Below are 18,766 nucleotides of genomic sequence, written 5' to 3'. Positions count from 1 at the left end.
TGACATGTTCAATCCACACTCCTCTTTGGATTACAGCTGCAACACGCACATTGAAGTTTGTGATGACATTGCCACACATCTCAAGAGGGATTCTCCTAATTTCCTGATGGATGTTGGTCAATGGTCTGTGGGTTGCTGCAGCACTCTCTAATTGTACGAATTAAAAAAGTGGTAACATTTTATTGGCTCCCCCCGTATATATATATATATATATATATATATATATATATATACACACACACACACACCAAAAATATAAATGCAACACTTTTGGTTTTGCTCCCATTTTGTATGAGATGAACTCAAAGATCTAAAACTTTTTCCACATACACAATATCACCATTTCCCTCAAATATTGTTCACAAACCAGTCTAAATCTGTGATAGTGAGCACTTCTCCTTTGCTGAGATAATCCATCCCACCTCACAGGTGTTCCATATCAAGATGCTGATTGGACACCATGATTAGTGCACAGGTGTGCCTTAGACTGCCCACAATAAAAGGCCACTCTGAAAGGTGCAGTTTTATCACACAGCACAATGCCACAGATGTCGCAAGATTTGATGGAGCGTGCAATTGGCATGCTGACAGCAGGAATGTCAACCAGAGCTGTTGCTCGTGTATTGAATGTTCATTTCTCTACCATAAGCCGTCTGCAAAGGCGTTTCAGAGAATTTGGCAGTACATCCAACCAGCCTCACAACCGCAGACCACGTGTAACCACACCAGCCCAGGACCTCCACATCCAGCATGTTCACCTCCAAGATCGTCTGAGACCAGCCACTCGGACAGCTACTGAAACAATCGGTTTGCATAACCAAAGAATTTCTGCTCAAACTGTCAGAAACCGTCTCAGGGAAGCTCATCTGCATGCTCTTTGTCCTCATCGGGGTCTCGACCTGACTCCAGTTCATCGTCGTAACCGACTTGAGTGGGCAAATGCTCACATTCGCTGGCATTTGGCACGTTGGAGAGGTGTTCTCTTCACGGATGAATCCCGGTTCACACTGTTCAGGGCAGATGGCAGACAGCGTGTGTGGCGTCGTGTGGGTGAGCGGTTTTCTGATCAATGTTGTGGATCGAGTGGCCCATGGTGGCGGTGGGGTTATGGTATGGGCAGGCGTCTGTTATGGACGAAGAACACAGGTGCATTTTATTGATGGCATTTTGAATGCACAGAGATACTGTGACGAGATCCTGAGGCCCATTGTTGTGCCATACATCCAAGAACATCACCTCATGTTGCAGCAGGATAATGCACGGCCCCATGTTGCAAGGATCTGTACACAATTCTTGGAAGCTGAAAAGGTCCCAGTTCTTGCATGGCCGGCATACTCACCGGATATGTCACCCATTGAGCATGTTTGGGATGCTCTGGACCGGCGTATACGACAGCGTGTACCAGCTCCTGCCAATATCCAGCAACTTCGCACAGCCATTGAAGAGGAGTGGACCAACATTCCACAGGCCACAATTGACAACCTGATCAACTCTATGCGAAGGAGATGTGTTGCACTGCATGAGGCAAATGGTGGTCACACCAGATACTGACTGGTATCCCCCCCAATAAAACAAAACTGCACCTTTCAGAGTGGCCTTTTATTGTGGGCAGTCTAAGGCACACCTGTGCACTAATCATGGTGTCCAATCAGCATCTTGATATGGCACACCTGTGAGGTGGGATGGATTATCTCAGCAAAGGAGAAGTGCTCACTATCACAGATTTAGACTGGTTTGTGAACAATATTTGAGGGAAATGGTGATATTGTGTATGTGGAAAAAGTTTTAGATCTTTGAGTTCATCTCATACAAAATGGGAGCAAAACCAAAAGTGTTGTATTCATATTTTTGTTGAGTGTATATATATTCCCATATCAGACTGTTACCATGATAATTGGTCCAGATCGCTTATCAGATTTGTGACAGTTTACAATTTTCATGGCGCAACATAAAACACAACTATATATCAAGTTGTAGAGATTTGCTTTGAGTTTAAGGACGATAGTTTTAGAAATATTAACACTGATTTACTGACATTGGGGCTGCAGCACCCAGTGAACCGACGTTCACGCACAAAACACTATTTGGCTTTAAAGGTTGTTAATTAACAGGCTCATGGAATTCCCACAGGCTTAAAACCGTTTAAAAATGTTGGATTCATAATGTTTTTCATTACGATTTTAATGTTCAATAGGCAGATTTGAGAATGAAATGATCTTGGTTGCAATAAGATGATTATTAAAGGGGTCATTGTGACAAGTCAACTTTTCCATTTTCATGTGTTTGATATTTAATGTTAAACATTTCCAAAGTCCCACAATTCTAAGAGTGTTTTACAGATATTCTCCTGATTTAAGGTGAATTTTTGTCACATCTTGTTTAACACCTCTGTGACATATGTAACAGAAATAACCCCCTCAGTTACTCTAATTTTACCTCAGATTAAAAGCTCCACCCCTCACCTTAATTAAATAAGGTTTTTTAAAAATACATTTTGTAGTGCATTAATAAATTATGCTCAGTATGTTCATGATGCCTCATTTTTGCAAAGTTAATCAACTGCATAGTTTATACATTATAGCATTTATTTTTGAGTTTCTGATTGTGTATGTGATTTGAGGGGTGATACTTTCAAAAAAGAAATACATGCAATTAATTTAGATTAATTAATCACAAATCTTGTAAAAGTAAGTCCCTTCGGCTGCTCCCTTGTTTGCACTCGGGGTCGCCACAGCAAATCCAAGGTGGATCTGCATGTTGAATTGGCACAGGTTTTACGCCGGATGCCCTTCCTGACGCAACTCCACATTACATGGAGAAATGTGGCAGGGGTGGGATTTGAACCCGGAACCTTCTGCACTGAAACCAAGCGCATTAACCACTTGGCCACCACGTAAAACCTGTGCCAAATCAACATACAGATCCACCTTGGATTTGCTGTGGCGACCCCGAGTGCAAACAAGGGAGCAGCCGAAGGGACTTACTTTTACTTCTTCTTTTTTACGTGCGTGCGCGAGCGACTCGTCTATGGACAATATTTTATTAATTAACTACACAGATGTATAATAAAACAAATGGTGACTGGTTTATAAACACAATTATGACAGAGTTTTTTTGGCCACCACAAATCTTGCAATTAATAAAAAAACTTAATTGCCTGACAGCACAAATTTATTTATTTATTTAATTAGCAGTCAAGACCTAAAAAGTACACTGTAATTAAACTATCTCTGGTTGAGAGTTCTTGATGGATCATCACTGTCATTTGAACAAATGTCACTTGATGACGTTACCTTATCCTCCTCATCTTTATTTTTTATTCTGTTCTGTAATACTTTTTTTGTCTGTGACTTTGATCTCAGACGCGTCTGAGCCTCAGACGAAAGCACATTCAGCACTCACTGCATCAGTTCAGGCTAGGATTTCCTTTTTTAACATTTTACTGCAGACAACATGCTACGGAAAGAGTGCCTTTATTTGCCTCCACCTATGGCACAGTTATTTCACTTGCCATTGCTGCGGAGTTTCCCCTCAGTTTACAGCTTTTGAGAGGCAGGGGGCCCCCCCTCCAAAATGAAAGAAAAGGATGATCAACCTCGAACAGCCAATTTTGTTTAAAAAACAGATACTTCAGCTAACGAAGTTGGGAAGAGGTTATATTTTCACCCGTTTCTGAACAACCTGGAACCCACAATTTTTCATATATCATTGTGAAATTTTTAGAGGATTCATATCCTGCTAGGCAAGAACTGATTCAATTTTCAAGGTCATAAGCCAGAGCTCAAAGTCAGAAAAACACTGGAAAATCCCCTGTCCTTTAACAGTGAACAAATTTTCAAAACTGTCAAAAAAAAAAAGAAAAGAAAAAAAAAGATGGAATTTCTTTCATATTTGAGAGTGTTATGTAGGATGGTATACTTTATTGACTGACAAAGCTTGATCCGGATCTGATCCAGATTACAGATTTTGTGGCCATTTAAATTTAACACCGAAAACCCCATTTAATGTATATTTTACACTATATCTTAAGTACATTTTTTGTACTTGTATCAGTGTACATTTTGCATTATATCTCAATCAAAAGTGCCTCAATCGCTCTCATTCGCCCCTGTTTGTTTCTGAACAGCCTGGAACCCACATTTTTTTGATATATCATTATGAAATTCTTATAGAGGATTCATATCCTAATAGGCAAGAACTGACTCAATTTTCAAGGTCACAGGTCAAACTCAGAAAAAAAAAATCTTGGAAAAATCCCTATCCTTTAACACTGAACGAATTTTCAAAAATTCATAACTCTTTTACAAAAGATATATATATCATATCTATCTATACATATCTGACAGCATTATGTAGGATGATATTCTTTATTGACAAAGTCTAATTCGGCTCTGATCCGGATTACAGATTTTTATGGCCACTGAAACCCCATTTAATGTATATTTTACACTATATCTTAAGCAAACGTGCCCAATCACTCTCATATTTCAACATGAGGTGCAGACTGGCACTCAATATCACCTAACAAAGTTTGATCTGGATTGTGGATTTTATGGCCTGTTACTCTCATTTTTCTGTTATGGATTTACCTGTACCACCAAAACTGGACAGATTCCAATTTGATGCCTGTTTATTTGTCGGAACCCAAGTACCAAAAAGCAATGATAAACTGTGCATAGCAGAGAAACCAATGTTCTGTGGAAATTATCTGGAAAAGAATTCAGAAACCGAAAAAATTGGGGGGGGGGGGGGGGGGACTGACAACACCACAAAAAAGTCCATGAACTAAATATATACTCCAGTCCTGACATATGATCACATCTAATTTAGCTTATAAAAAAACACTTCTAACAGGACTTTGATCTTGAAAGTTTTTTTCCAAGGTAAAATTTTGTGGAATTGGAAACTAGTGTTGGAGGAGGTTTGCACTCACAACATGACGCAACATATTTTCTGATGCGCACTCTATCCGCTGGTGGGAGTGTGCTCACATGTGCGTATCGGGGTTGGGGGATGTTGCTTTCTACTTGTCTCAGACAATCAGGCCAACAATAATACTCAAACCTGTTTTGCTAACAGAATTATGTTGTTCCTTTGTGTCAGTTGTTTTAGTCAGTAGGATTACTGAAAAAGTAATGATCTGATTTTCCTGAATCTCAGAAAAATGCTCAGGCCTAGACTGTAACACATTTTTGAGAAAAAAAAAAAAAAAAAGAACAAAGAGACACTAGAACAGTACTACTTTGCAAACTTTGTGAGGGGTGCGTGTGTGTGTGGGCGTTTTAGTATTGATCCGTATGTTATAGTTCATACTCCCACAGTTAAAATTTAATTCAAACATAGACACTCGTCACTGAGGCCTAAGCACTGTAACGCTGCACTGAGACTCTGAAGTGGTGTGAAGGCAGATTCCAATGAAGTAAATGACAATCAGCAAGAGTTTCATACTTTTTAAATCCAAAGTTCTTCCACAGGCTGCTGATGGTGGCCTGGACACCAGGATTGTTCTCATTATTTGGACTGGAGGCCTTCTTTCCAGAACACTCAGGCTTTTTCCTCAGTCCACTGGCCCTGGCTGGGCCCAGTTTTTGGGCAGGCCCTGCTGAACTGTCCCTGATGGACTTCAGCCTGGAAAGACCTGCAGCCTGGATCAAAAAAGGCAACACATACACAAGGTGAAAAAAAACAAACAAACAAAAAAAACAAAACAAAACAGTCACTCAATTTGATTTTCCTTGAAAATATGAATCACATGTTTTATTTGAACAGTTTGTTCAATTTGTGTATGTACATACACACACACACACACACACACACACACACACACAGTGATGAAGCAGAACATTTCATCATAACTGAAAGGAGTTTTAATGTCACAAACATACCTTCACTCTACCTGTGGTGCTTTTTTGTTTTGTCTGTTTCGGGCTCCAATTGGACTCTGAATCATTGTTTGAATGAATTTCCTGAGGAAACAAGACGTGGTTTCATGTTGAATCACACAACACAAAAATACCCTGACACATCCTTGCTATTAAAACAGCTTCCTGTGAACCCACTCAGGTACTTTGACACACATGTAATCATGGCAGAGTGATACCGTACAGACACAGCGTCCTCTTGAGAACCAGCTGATGATGAGGGGAGGTGGTCTGCTGGGACGCTGTGGCAGGAAGCGAGGATGGCCTGAGACTGAGAGAAGTAGGCGCTGTCCTGGGAAGGAGGGGAGTCTGGGTGGTCGTCCTCCAAGTTTTCATCGGTGGAGGACAGAGATGAGGATGGTGCAGATCCAGGCAGTCTCTGGTTTTCTTTTTGGAACTGAAACTGTTGCAGGGCAGCCAGGCCTGTTGAAAGCTTTGGTTTTCCTGATGATCTGTCTGAGGTGGGAGAATCTGACCAATGAAATACCCGGAGACCCTTATTACGCAAGCAGGGAGGCAAGACGCTGGGCGATGGTGGAGGGCTCAGGGTATCAGGACTGTTGCTCTCACTGGTCTGTATGCTGGAGCGGCAGAAGACCTGGGTGTGAGCCACAGTTGTGGGTTCCACACACTGAGGTAAAACCTCCAGAGAAGGCTCTGTGGTGTTCAGACTGGCTGCTGAAGAGGAACTGATGAAGAATCTACAACAACAAAAACATAGGGACCATAGGGATATGACTGACTTCAGTGGTGTTGGAGTGAACTTAGAGAATGCATAACTCTGCAAAGGCCCAACAGTCAGATGACAGACAACAGACATGAGTTTACATACACTTCGGGTAACTAAAGATCTGTGATCAAACTCACTAAATGATAGCCATCCTGATCTGCCATACTAGTTGCTTGAATGCATTATACATGAGTGGTCGTAAATCTTTTGTGATGATATATCTGAATTATCAAACTGGCCAAACTCTGTACATGTAACTGACAAAATAAAAATTTTGTAAATGATGACATCATCAAATGACATCATAACTTAAAACGTTTGATAAATTCTGGATGTTCTCATCACGAACTTTAATTTGCTGTATTACACGACATGTTTTACTCAAATCTGAAATTTGACCTACTTTAGCTCACGTTTGACCCCAAGGTAAACCCTGAAGGTCAACGTTGGTGGCTTATCCCAGGTAATGGCTTATGGGCAAGGCCATTCACTTTTTCATGCCAAATTTGGAGGTAAGGTGTTTGACCTTCCGTGACCTTGACCTCTGACCTTGATCTGTTTGTGTGCTGAAAGGTATGTCGATAGGACTGCTATACGTGATCTTGCAAGAGTCTGCAATGATGATTTACATGCTTTGTCACAGCCTTAAAAAAAACTACATTTTGCAGATTATATTGTGATGACGTCATCAATTGATGTCATAACCTAAAACTTTTGATATATTCCGGATCATCTCATCACACCTTTTAATTTGGTGTATTACACAACATGTTTTACCGTAATCTGAAATTTGACCTAATTGTAGGTCACCTTTGACCTCAAGGTAACCCCTGGAGGTCAAGGTTGATTGCTTATCGCAGGTAATAGCTTATGGGCAAGACCAATCTCTATGTTCATGCCAGATTTGAATTTCATGTTTGACCTTGTTGTGACCTTTGACCTTGATCCTTTTGTGTGCTGAAAGGTACCTTGCTAGGGTTGCTATATGTGAAGTTGCAAGATTCTGCGATGTAAACTGTGTGTTGCACAGTGAGTGAAAGGTGAAAAATGCAATGATTACAAACAAAACAAAAACAAACATACTGACTAGCATATCTTGCAAATCCTCATTTTAGCAAGATAACAGAAGAGCTTTATTGGTTTAGCTTTAGAAAAGTTAACTTTTCAGTTAGCGGAGTAACGATTATCAAAGCTAACTTTCTGGTTTGCTGTGCCCACCACTGCTTCAGCAGAGCATTACCATCACGTATCATTTTCAATTACTCAATCACCTCAGATAAATTTTTGTCTGTTGCTCAAATTCATTAATCATGTGGTTGTGACTCACAGACTGAATTAAACTCTCGTCTGAATGTTAATGGCGTTAGCATTTTGTAGCAGCTAGAAGGGTCACTCGTTAATGCATCATTATGGGAAGAAAAACGTAGATCATAACTTTCATTGTCCACAACAAAGTAAACCATTAAGACAGTGGTGTCCAAACTATTCCAGAAAGTGCAGAGAGGGTGCAGGTTTTCCTTGCAGCCACTGACTTCAGCAGGTGATTTCACTGATTAACATCCCTTTGAGCAGGTGAGATGAGCTCATCAGTGAAATCACCTGCTGGAGTCAGTGGTTGCAAAGAAAACCTGCACCCTTTTGGCCCTTTCTGGAATAGTTTGGACACCACTGCATTAGGAGAACCACCACGCAGTCCCCAAAAATATGACTTAATAAACTCTCAAAACAAAATAACCCTTCTTCTTCTTTGGAGATTATTGGCAGCTTGCAAAGCAACACAGTGCATTGCTGCCACCAACAAAGTATTTGGTCGAGGAACTGAATGAATGGATTCTGAAATATGCTATCAAAAATAACCCGGAAACGTTCAACATGTGAATAAAAAGCCGAATTTCCGGTAATTCCAAGAAAACTTTCATCACTGGAATTATCTTTTTCTGAACAAAGGTGTGGACATTTTCTTTTTCAAATCTGCTTCTTCAAAGTTCAAATCTGGGTGCAAAGATTAACGAATCAAAGATTTGTTTAGAGTTTTATAAAAGGTTGGTTAAAGTTTTAGAGCCCCCCCCCCAAAAAAACAAAACAAAACATTTATCAACAAATGGAAAGACATGTGCCTTTAAAAAATTACACAAAGTATTTATGATGTTATGGTGAAATGCTGGCAAAATCTAGTCTATATTTAATCAGGGTTTTACAATAATTTCATTGTTGAGTGATTACTGGTTAGGGTCCTTGCAACAGACCTACAACCCCAACTCCGATGAAGTTGGGACGTTGTGTAAAATGTAAATAAAAACAATACAATGATTTGCAAATCCACTTCAACCTATATTCAATTGAATACACCACAAAGACAAGATATTTAATGTTCAAACTGATAAACTTTATTGTTTTTGTGCAAATATTTGCTCATTTTGAAATAGATGCCTGCAACACGTTTCAAAAAAGCTGGGACAGTGGTATGGTTAAATCTGTGTTACATCACCTTTCCTTCTAACAACACTCAATAAGCATTTGAGAACTGAGGACACTAATTGCTGAAGCTTTGTAGGTGGAATTCTTTCCCATTCTTGCTTGATGTACGACTTCAGTTGTTCAACAGTCCGGGGTCTCCGTTATCATATTTTGGACTTCATAATTCGCCACACATTTCAATGGGCAACAGGTCTGGACTGCAGGCAGGCCAGTCTAGTACCCACACTCTTTTACTACGAAGCCACGCTGTTGTAACATGAGCAGAATGTGGCTTGGCATTGTCTTGCTGAAATAAACAGGGACGTCCCTGAAAACGACGTTGCTTGGATGGCAGCATGTGTTGCTCCAAAACCTGGATGTACCTTTCAGCATTTATGCTGTCATCACAGATGTGTAAGTTGTCCATTTGGGCACTAACACACCCCCATACCATCACAGATGCTGGCTTTTGAACTTTGCGCTGGTAACAATCTGGATGGTCTTTTTCCTCTTTTGTCCGGAGGAAACGACGTCCATGATTTCCAAAAACAATTTGAAATATGGACTCATCAGACCACAGCACACTTTTCCACTTTGCGTCTGTCCATTTCAAATGGGTCCAGAGAAGGCAGCGGCGTTTCTGGATGTTGTTGATGTATGGCTTTGGCTTTGGTTTTAACTTGCACTTGTAGATGTAGCGACGAACTGTGTTAACTGACAATGGTTTTCTGAAGTGTTCCTGAACCCACGCAGTAAGATCCTTCACATAATGATGGCAGTTTTTAATGCAGTGCCAACTGAGGGATCGAAGGTCGCAGGCATTCAATGTTGGTTTTCGGCCTTGCTGCTTATGTATAGAAAGTTCTCCATCCATCCATTTTCTTCCGCTTTATCTGGAGTCAGGCCGCTGGGGCAGCAGCTCAAGCAAAACAGCCCAGACCTCCCGATCCACACACACACCTCCCCCAGCGGGGAACCCCGAGGCATTCCCAAGCCAGCCGAGAGACGTAGTCCCTCCAGTGTGTCCTGGGTCTTCCCCGGAGCCTCCTCCCAATTGGACATGCCTGGAACACCTCTCCAGCAAGGCGTCCAGGGGGCATCCAGAAAAAGAAAAAAGAACGTTCTCCAGATTCTCTGAATCTTCTAATTATATTATGGACTGTAGATGATGGAATCCCTAAATTCCATGTAACTGAACGTTAAGAAACATTGTTCTTAAACTGTTGGACTATTTTTTCATGCAGTTGTTCACAAAGTGGTGATCTTCGTCCCATTTTTGCTTGTGAACGGCTGAGACTTTTGGGGATCTTTCGTTAAGGAATCAGATCAATAAGCGGAATCAATAATGGTATCGATATCGAAAAAATCTTATCAATACCAATCCCTAGTCATGTCAGCACGTAAAACAGGGCGACAGCCAGCATCAAATTACTGTCATTCTCCAAAGACACGATAAGCTCCTAAGCCACGCCCACCTCCGCACAAATAACTTTTGAGACGACACTGTGCAAAAAGCAACCCTTTATGCTTAACATCATGTGACATAAAGTACTAAAAAGAGTTTGCTCTGTAAGTTCCAGGTTATTGTGTATTTTCAGAACATTGCCGTTTTGCCTACCTGCTGTACGTGACCTGGTCACCATCCTCAGCTTCCTGATTTCTCCTCTGCAGCAGTGTAGAAAAACAATTTTGCGGACGCAGCCTACTCGTTAACTTTGGCTTATGTGGCTGCTGGTCTGACCTCAATCGCTTTTGATTGATAGGAGAGTATTGCTCAAGCACCTCCAGGTCTGACATGCTAGAGTCTACAGAAAAAAAGAAAGTCGTAGCATTTGTAAAACTGTGTGTCATGTAAATTAGTCTGGTCTAGTCTTTCATATCCTGCACAGCACAAAAATCAAGAAAACTCTAAGTCAAGGTAACAAAAGGTACCAGGAGATCTGGCCAGTCTACCTCACTAAGGTCAAACTGATGTCATTCGGACTTTGGCAACACAACAGGCCTGTTTCCACGTTGCATTGAACAACACAGAGGTATAGGTGTGTTTGTGGAGCTGAGACAAAGGTTTCTTAGATTAATGTTACATTAAGATTAAAATGAATTCTATGCAGTGCCTGTAAACAGCTCACCTTCCCTTGGTCTTTTCACCTGCAGTTCTTGGCTGGGAAGCCTCAGGCCATCCAGGCTGATGACTCTCTCCTTCCCCCTAGTGGAAGGAACCTTGTTTGGTGAGACAGCAGGCTGGGGTGGGGTGGCAGCATTCGGCTTGAAGCCTGTGCTCCAGATACTGGGCCCAGAAGAGGCTGGTGAGTCGTTCCAGCTGTGGGAACGTGGTTTAGATGGCTGCAGAGACATATTCAAAGTTGTTCAAAATGCAAAAAAAGTTCACTGATTGCTAAGGGTCCTAGACCCGAGCGTATGATCAGATACCAGTTTCATGGGTTTGTCTGGGCAGAAGTCATCTATCCTTTCCATGGTGTTGATGTCAAGGTTTCCCAAGGCCATCTGCAAGCCTCTATCATCCCCAACATTACTTAATTCAGAATTAAGGAAAGCACCCGGCCTAACTTGCTAAAAATAAATCCCTACAAGATCCCCATTAGTAAAGACAAATAAACCTGCAATTAAGAGATGTCCTGTTACATATATATGTGTCGCAGCTTATGATTATAATTTCAAGGCATGTGTAACATTGTGTATTGGCCTTGTGGACCCAAATCCATGTCTAATTCTTATCTACACTGGCCCTTCCAGAAGTCAAAGAGCTTGCTTCAGTGCTGCACAGTGACAACGCTGATGCAACTGAGAGATCAAAGAAGGAGCAGAAAGGATCACAAAGGCAGAAAGAGTAAATTTCATTGCATATTTTCATTAAATATCTCTGCGGAGGTTCAGTTCCTCATTAAACACTGCAGCTCTAGAAAAAGCAGGAGATCCTGCAGACAGATTATGACAAAATTAACCCCATCACTGCTGTAAGAAAATATTAAAAGTGTGATAAAACAACATTTTATGCTACTTATTCAGCAAATATATGTCAGACACAAATGGCTGGTATGTTTACCACTGTGTTACATCACCTTTCCTTCTAACAACACTCAAGCGTTTGGGAACTGAGGACACTAATTGTTGAAGCATTGCAGGTGGAATTCTTTCCCATTTTTGCTCGATGTACGACTTCAGCTGTTCAACAGTCCAGGGTCTCCGTTGTCGTATTTTACACTTCATAATGCGTCACACATTTTCAATGGGCAACCGGTCTGGACTGCAGGCAGGCCAGTCTAGTACCCGCAATCTTTTACTACGAAGCCACGCTATTGTAACACAGAATGTAGCTTGGCATTGTCTTGCTGAATGGCAGCTTGGATGGATGGCAGCATGGGTTGCTCCAAAACCTGGATGTACCTTTCAGCATTGATGGTGCCATTCCAGATGTGTAAGTTGCCCATGCCATGGGCACTAACACACCCCCATACAATCACAAATGCTGGCTTTTGAACTTTGTGCTGGTAACAATCTGGATGGTCTTTTTCCTCTTTTGTCCGGAGGACAAGACGTCCATGACGTCCGGACAGTGGACTCGTCTCTGTGCTTGTTCTGTTGGACCTCAGTGCTGCTTTTGATACTGTTGACCATAAAATTTTATTACAGAGATTAGAGCATGCCATAGGTATTAAAGGCACTGCGCTGCGGTGGTTTGAATCATATTTGTCTAATAGATTACAATTTGTTCATGTAAATGGGGAATCTTCTTCACAGACTAAAGTTAATTATGGAGTTCCACAAGGTTCTGTGCTAGGACCAATTTTATTCACTTTATACATGCTTCCCTTAGGCAGTATTATTAGACGGTATTGCTTAAATTTTCATTGTTACGCAGATGATACCCAGCTTTATCTATCCATGAAGCCAGAGGACACACACCAATTAGCTAAACTGCAGGATTGTCTTACAGACATAAAGACATGGATGACCTCTAATTTCCTGCTTTTAAACTCAGATAAAACTGAAGTTATTGTACTTGGCCCCACAAATCTTAGAAACATGGTGTCTAACCAGATCCTTACTCAGGATGGCATTACCCTGACCTCTAGTAATACTGTGAGAAATCTTGGAGTCATTTTTGATCAGGATATGTCATTCAAAGCGCATATTAAACAAATATGTAGGACTGCTTTTTTGCATTTACGCAATATCTCTAAAATCAGAAAGGTCTTGTCTCAGAGTGATGCTGAAAAACTAATTCATGCATTTATTTCCTCTAGGCTGGACTATTGTAATTCATTATTATCAGGTTGTCCTAAAAGTTCCCTAAAAAGCCTTCAGTTAATTCAAAATGCTGCAGCTAGAGTACTGTCGGGGACTAGAAGGAGAGAGCATCTCACCCATATTGGCCTCTCTTCATTGGCTTCCTGTTAATTCTAGAATAGAATTTAAAATTCTTCTTCTTATTTATAAGGTTTTGAATAATCAGGTCCCATCTTATCTTAGGGACCTCGTAGTACCATATCACCCCAATAGAGCGCTTCGCTCTCAGACTGCAGGCTTACTTGTAGTTCCTAGGGTTTGTAAGAGTAGAATGGGAGGCAGAGCCTTCAGCTTTCAGGCTCCTCTCCTGTGGAACCAGCTCCCAATTCAGATCAGGGAAACAGACACCCTCTCTACTTTTAAGATTAGGCTTAAAACTTTCCTTTTTGCTAAAGCTTATAGTTAGGGCTGGATCAGGTGACCCTGAACCATCCCTTAGTTATGCTGTTATAGACGTAGACTGCTGGGGGGTTCCCATGATGCACTGTTTCTTTCTCTTTTTGCTCTGTATGCACCACTCTGCATTTAATCATTAGTGATCGATCTCTGCTGCCCTCCACAGCATGTCTTTTTCCTGGTTCTCTCCCTCAGCCCCAACCAGTCCCAGCAGAAGACTGCCCCTCCCTGAGCCTGGTTCTGCTGGAGGTTTCTTCCTGTTAAAAGGGAGTTTTTCCTTCCCACTGTAGCCAAGTGCTTGCTCACAGGGGGTCGTTTTGACCGTTGGGGTTTTACATAATTATTGTATGGCCTTGCCTTACAATATAAAGCGCCTTGGGGCAACTGTTTGTTGTGATTTGGCGCTATATAAAAAAATTGATTGATTGATTGATTTCCAAAAACAATTTGAAATATGGACTCATTAGACCACAGCACACTTTTCCACTTTGCCTCTGTCCATTTCAAATGAGCTCGGGCCCAGAGAAGGTGGCGGCGTTTCTGGATGTTGTTGATGTATGGCTTTGGCTTTGCATGGTAGAGTTTTAACTTGCATTTGTAGATGTAGCGCCAAACTGTGTTAACTGACAGTGGTTTTCTGAAGTGTTCCTGAACCCACGCGGTAAGATTCTTTACACAATGATGTCCGTTTTTAATGCAGTGCGGCCTGAGGGATCGAAGGTTTTTGGCCTTGCCGCTTACGTGTAGAAAGTTCTCCAGATTCTCTGAATCTTCTGATTATATTATGGACTGTAGATGATGGAATCCCTAAATTACTTGCAATTGAACACTGAGAAACATTGTTCTTAAACTGCTGGACATTTTTTCGCGGAGTTGTTCACAAAGTGGTGATCCTCACCCCATCTTTGCTTGTGAATGGCTGAGCCTTTTGGGGATGCTCCTTTTATACCCAATCATGACACTCACAATTAGTGTCCTCAATTCCCAAAAGCTTATTGAATGTTGTTAGAAGGATAGGCAATGTAACACAGTGGTAAACATACCACTGTCCCAGCTTTTTTGAAATGTGATACAGGCATGCATTTCAAAATGAGCAAATATTTGTATAAAAACAATAACATTTATCAGTTTGAACATTAAATATCTTGTCTTTGTAGTGTATTCAATTGAATATAGGTTGAAGAGGATTTGCAAATCATTGTATTCTGTTTTTATTTACATTTCACACAATGTCCCAACTTCATTGGAATTGGGGTTGTAAATTGAATTCCGTTTGTCTCTGAATTGACGTTCCAAAACACAGAATTTTTTTACAACCCCTGGCAAAAATTATGGAATCACCGGCCTCGGAGGATGTTCATTCAGTTGTTTAATTTTGTAGAAAAAAAAAAAAGCAGATCACAGACATGACACAAAACTAAAGTCATTTCAAATGGCAACTTTCTGGCTTTAAGAAACACTATAAGAAATCAAGAAAAAAAATTGTGGCAGTCAGTAACGGTTACTTTTTTAGACCAAGCAGAGTGAAAAAAATATGGAATCATGAAAAACAAAAGAACGCTCAAACACATCACTAGTTTTTTGTTGCACCACCTCTGACTTTTATAACAGCTTGCAGTCTCTGAGGCATGGACTTAATGGGCCTCATGTATAAACGTGCGTATGGCGATATTTGAGCGTATATGGGGTGTATGCCAAAACGGCTGCGCTACTTGGCATTTATCAATGTGGTCGTTGGCGTACACTGCGCTGAAAATATACACCAAGTTGAGAGGTGGCGTAAATTATACACCAAAATGAACCAGCGCTGGAATCCACATAAAAATGTAAATGATCAACATGATAAACAGTGCCATTATACAAATCAATGCATATGTTACATAAATAACACTTTCCTGATTATACTACATCCCGCTTTTGCGGGATTGGTGGTCTCGAGCACAATCCGTGGCCACAGCGCTGACCGCAAAGAAAGTGCTGCTCGCCTTTTTTTCCAGACTTCGAGCCTGGAGCCAGAGCAGCATTGAGCTTAACTTTATGTGGTGTGATCGTTTTAGACAATGAAATTGATAATTACAACTGTAGTGTTGTCATTCCCTTCGCCCGTGCTGCAATCAGGTTTTGTCGTCTCCATTCGTTTGTCATAATAAAATAAATAAAGAAATACATTTTAAGAATAAAGAAATCCGAAAAATTAGGCGTGTCTCATTAATTGAGCGAGCAAATATCCACATGTCAAGAATTATTGACATGTGAAAAGAGAATACAGTGGTCCCTCGCTATAATGCGGTTCACTTTTCGCGGCCTCGTCGTTTCGCGGAGTGTTTAGTCCAATTTTGCATGCCTTTTTTACAGTGCATTGTGGTCTGCGTGTCTGTTTATGAGAATCTTCTCACCCAGAAGAAAAAGAGCACCAACAACTACTCATAACTACTCATAACCGATTTGTCACTCGGGAACAGACACCTGCAGCGAGGTTTGACTCAGTGGAAAAAGGCGCAGCGTCAGGACGCAGAGGCACGATCTGTAAAATACTCGTCAGTCACTATTAATAATTTCTTATGTGTCCAACCTCGTACGTTGATCGTTAAAATTAAATTCGTTAGTTCTAAATGCCATCATAATTATTTATAGGAAAATGTTCTATTTTTATTTCTCAAACAAATGTTTGGGCCTGAAAACAGTTTGGTCTTATTTTTCTACTAAGGTTTGAACTTTGAGAGTGTTTACACACGAGAGAAAAGTGAGAAAATGTTCATGCCTGATTGAGAAAGTGTATAAAGTGGCTTTACAGCTTTGAAACGTCTATAATAATTGTAAAAAAATAACGCTGTCTACTTCGTGGACTTCGCTTATTGCGGGCTATTTTTAGAACGTAACTCCCGCGAAAAACGAGGGATCACTGTAACACTTTTTTGATTATACTACAAAACAATTGATACAACGGCCGCTTTTGACGCTCTATTGGCATGCATCGTGATTGGTGGAGTTCTTTTTCTTTGCTGTCTTCCTGGCTTCCATGTCGTAAAATGAGGGTGTGTCTGAACCGGAGTGTGAATATTTAGGGGCGTGTTTATTATAATTATGCTTGTTTTCACCCGCCGCATTTATCAAGGTCACGTCAGGCGTACGCCGGAAATGGGCAGGTGCGCACTGCTTGATACTTCAAATTTACACCGTACATTTACGCCACAAGTGCGCAACGTAGATACATGAGGCCCAATGAGTGACAAACCGTACTCTTCATCAATCTGGCTCCAACTTTCTCTGATTGCTGTTGCCAGATCAGCTTTGCAGGTTGGAGCCTTGTCATGGACCATTTTCTTCAACTTCCAAAGATTTTCAATTGGATTAAGATCCGGACTATTTGCAGGCCATGACATTGACCCTATGTGTCTTTTTGCAAGGAATGTTTTCACAGTTTTTGCTCTATGGCAAGATGCATTATCATCTTGAAAAATGATATCATCCCCAAACATCCTTTCAACTGATGGGATAAGAAAAGTGTCCAAAATATCAACGTAAACTTGTGCATTTATTGATGATGTAATGACAGCCATCTCCCCAGTGCCTTTACCTGACATGCAGCCCCATATCATCAATGACTGTGGAAATTTACATGTTCTCTTCAGGCAGTCATCTTTATAAATCTCACTGGAATGGCACCAAACAAAAGTTCCAGCATCATCTCCTTGCCCAATGCAGATTCGAGATTCATCACTGAATATGACTTTCATCCAGTCATCCACAGTCCACGATTGCTTTTCCTTAGCCCATTGTAACCTTGTTTTTTTCTGTTTAGGTGTTAATGATGGCTTTTGTTTAGCTTTTCTGTATGTAAATACCATTTCCTTTAGGCAGTTTCTTACAGTTCGGTCACAGACATTGACTCCAGTTTCCTCCCATTCGTTCCTCATTTGTTTTGTTGTGCATTTTCAATTTTTGAGACATATTGCTTTAAGTTTTCTGTCTTGACGCTTTGATGTCTTCCTTGGTCTACCAGTATGTTTGCCTTTAACAACCTTCCCATGTTGTTTGTATTTGGTCCAGAGTTTAGACACAACTGACTGTGAACAATCAACATCTTTTGCAACATTGCATGATGATTTACCTTCTTTTAAGAGTTTGATAATCCTCTCCTTTGTTTCAATTGACATCTCTCGTGTTGAAGCCATGATTCATGTCAGTCCACTTGGTGCAACAGCTCTCCAAGGTGTGATCACTCCTTTTTAGATGCAGACTAACGAGCAGATCTGATTTGATGCAAGTGTTAGTTTTGGGGATGAAAATTTACAGGGTGATTCCATAATTTATTCCTCAGAATTGAGTGAGTCCATATTTTTTTCCCTCTGCTTGGTCTAAAAAAGTAACCGTTACTGACTGCCACAATTTTTTTTTCCTGATTTCTTATAGTGTTTCTTAAAGCCAGATAGTTGCCATTTGAAATGACTTTAGTTTTGTGTCATGTCTGTGATCTGTTTTTTTCTACAAAATTAAACAACTGAATGAACATCCTCCGAGGCCGGTGATTCCATAATTTTTGCCAGGGGTTGTATTATTAGTACGACCCAGGAAGGGCTGCGTGGTGATCAAGCAGTTAGTGCACTTATCCATATAATATGGAGTTGTGTTAGGAAGGGCATCAAACATGAGACTTGTGCCAAATCAACATGAAAGTCCATATTGGATTTGCTCTGACAACACAGAGTGAAAAAGGGAGAAGTTGAAAGAACGTACTATTATTAGTATGTCCCAGTTAATACTGAATTTTGTAGTTCTTATACAGTTTTTAAAATATGGAAAAAATACTTCAAATAGACAGGACGAGAGTGGCACAGTCATGAAAGAATGTTGTGAGCACCAACTTGACCAGTTAGTTTCGGCAGATGGCACGACTTCTGATAATTACATCTAAAAAGGTTTGCAATCCATTAAAAATCATGCCATGACTTGT

At 40.7% G+C, this 18,766-nt stretch overlaps 1 protein-coding gene across 1 annotated transcript in view; it reads right to left on the bottom strand.

Moving 5' to 3' along the window:
• exo1 (exonuclease 1) overlaps positions 1 to 18,766 on the bottom strand; it is a 30,782-nt gene that overhangs the window by 2,294 nt on the left and 9,722 nt on the right. Inside the window, exons 7-12 of the mRNA XM_034185640.1 lie at positions 11,539 to 11,641; positions 11,238 to 11,451; positions 10,727 to 10,913; positions 6,106 to 6,622; positions 5,886 to 5,966; positions 5,449 to 5,645 (exon numbers count right to left, since the gene is read on the bottom strand). Coding sequence (XP_034041531.1) covers positions 5,449 to 5,645; positions 5,886 to 5,966; positions 6,106 to 6,622; positions 10,727 to 10,913; positions 11,238 to 11,451; positions 11,539 to 11,641 — 1,299 coding nt within the window. The remainder of the gene's footprint in view (positions 1 to 5,448; positions 5,646 to 5,885; positions 5,967 to 6,105; positions 6,623 to 10,726; positions 10,914 to 11,237; positions 11,452 to 11,538; positions 11,642 to 18,766) is intronic.

The sequence above is a fragment of the Thalassophryne amazonica genome, chromosome 13 (assembly GCF_902500255.1).
Source record: "Thalassophryne amazonica chromosome 13, fThaAma1.1, whole genome shotgun sequence".
Taxonomy (NCBI): domain Eukaryota; kingdom Metazoa; phylum Chordata; class Actinopteri; order Batrachoidiformes; family Batrachoididae; genus Thalassophryne; species Thalassophryne amazonica.
Note: the sequence above shows the minus strand (reverse complement) of the source record. Positions and strands in the feature narration are given on the sequence as shown.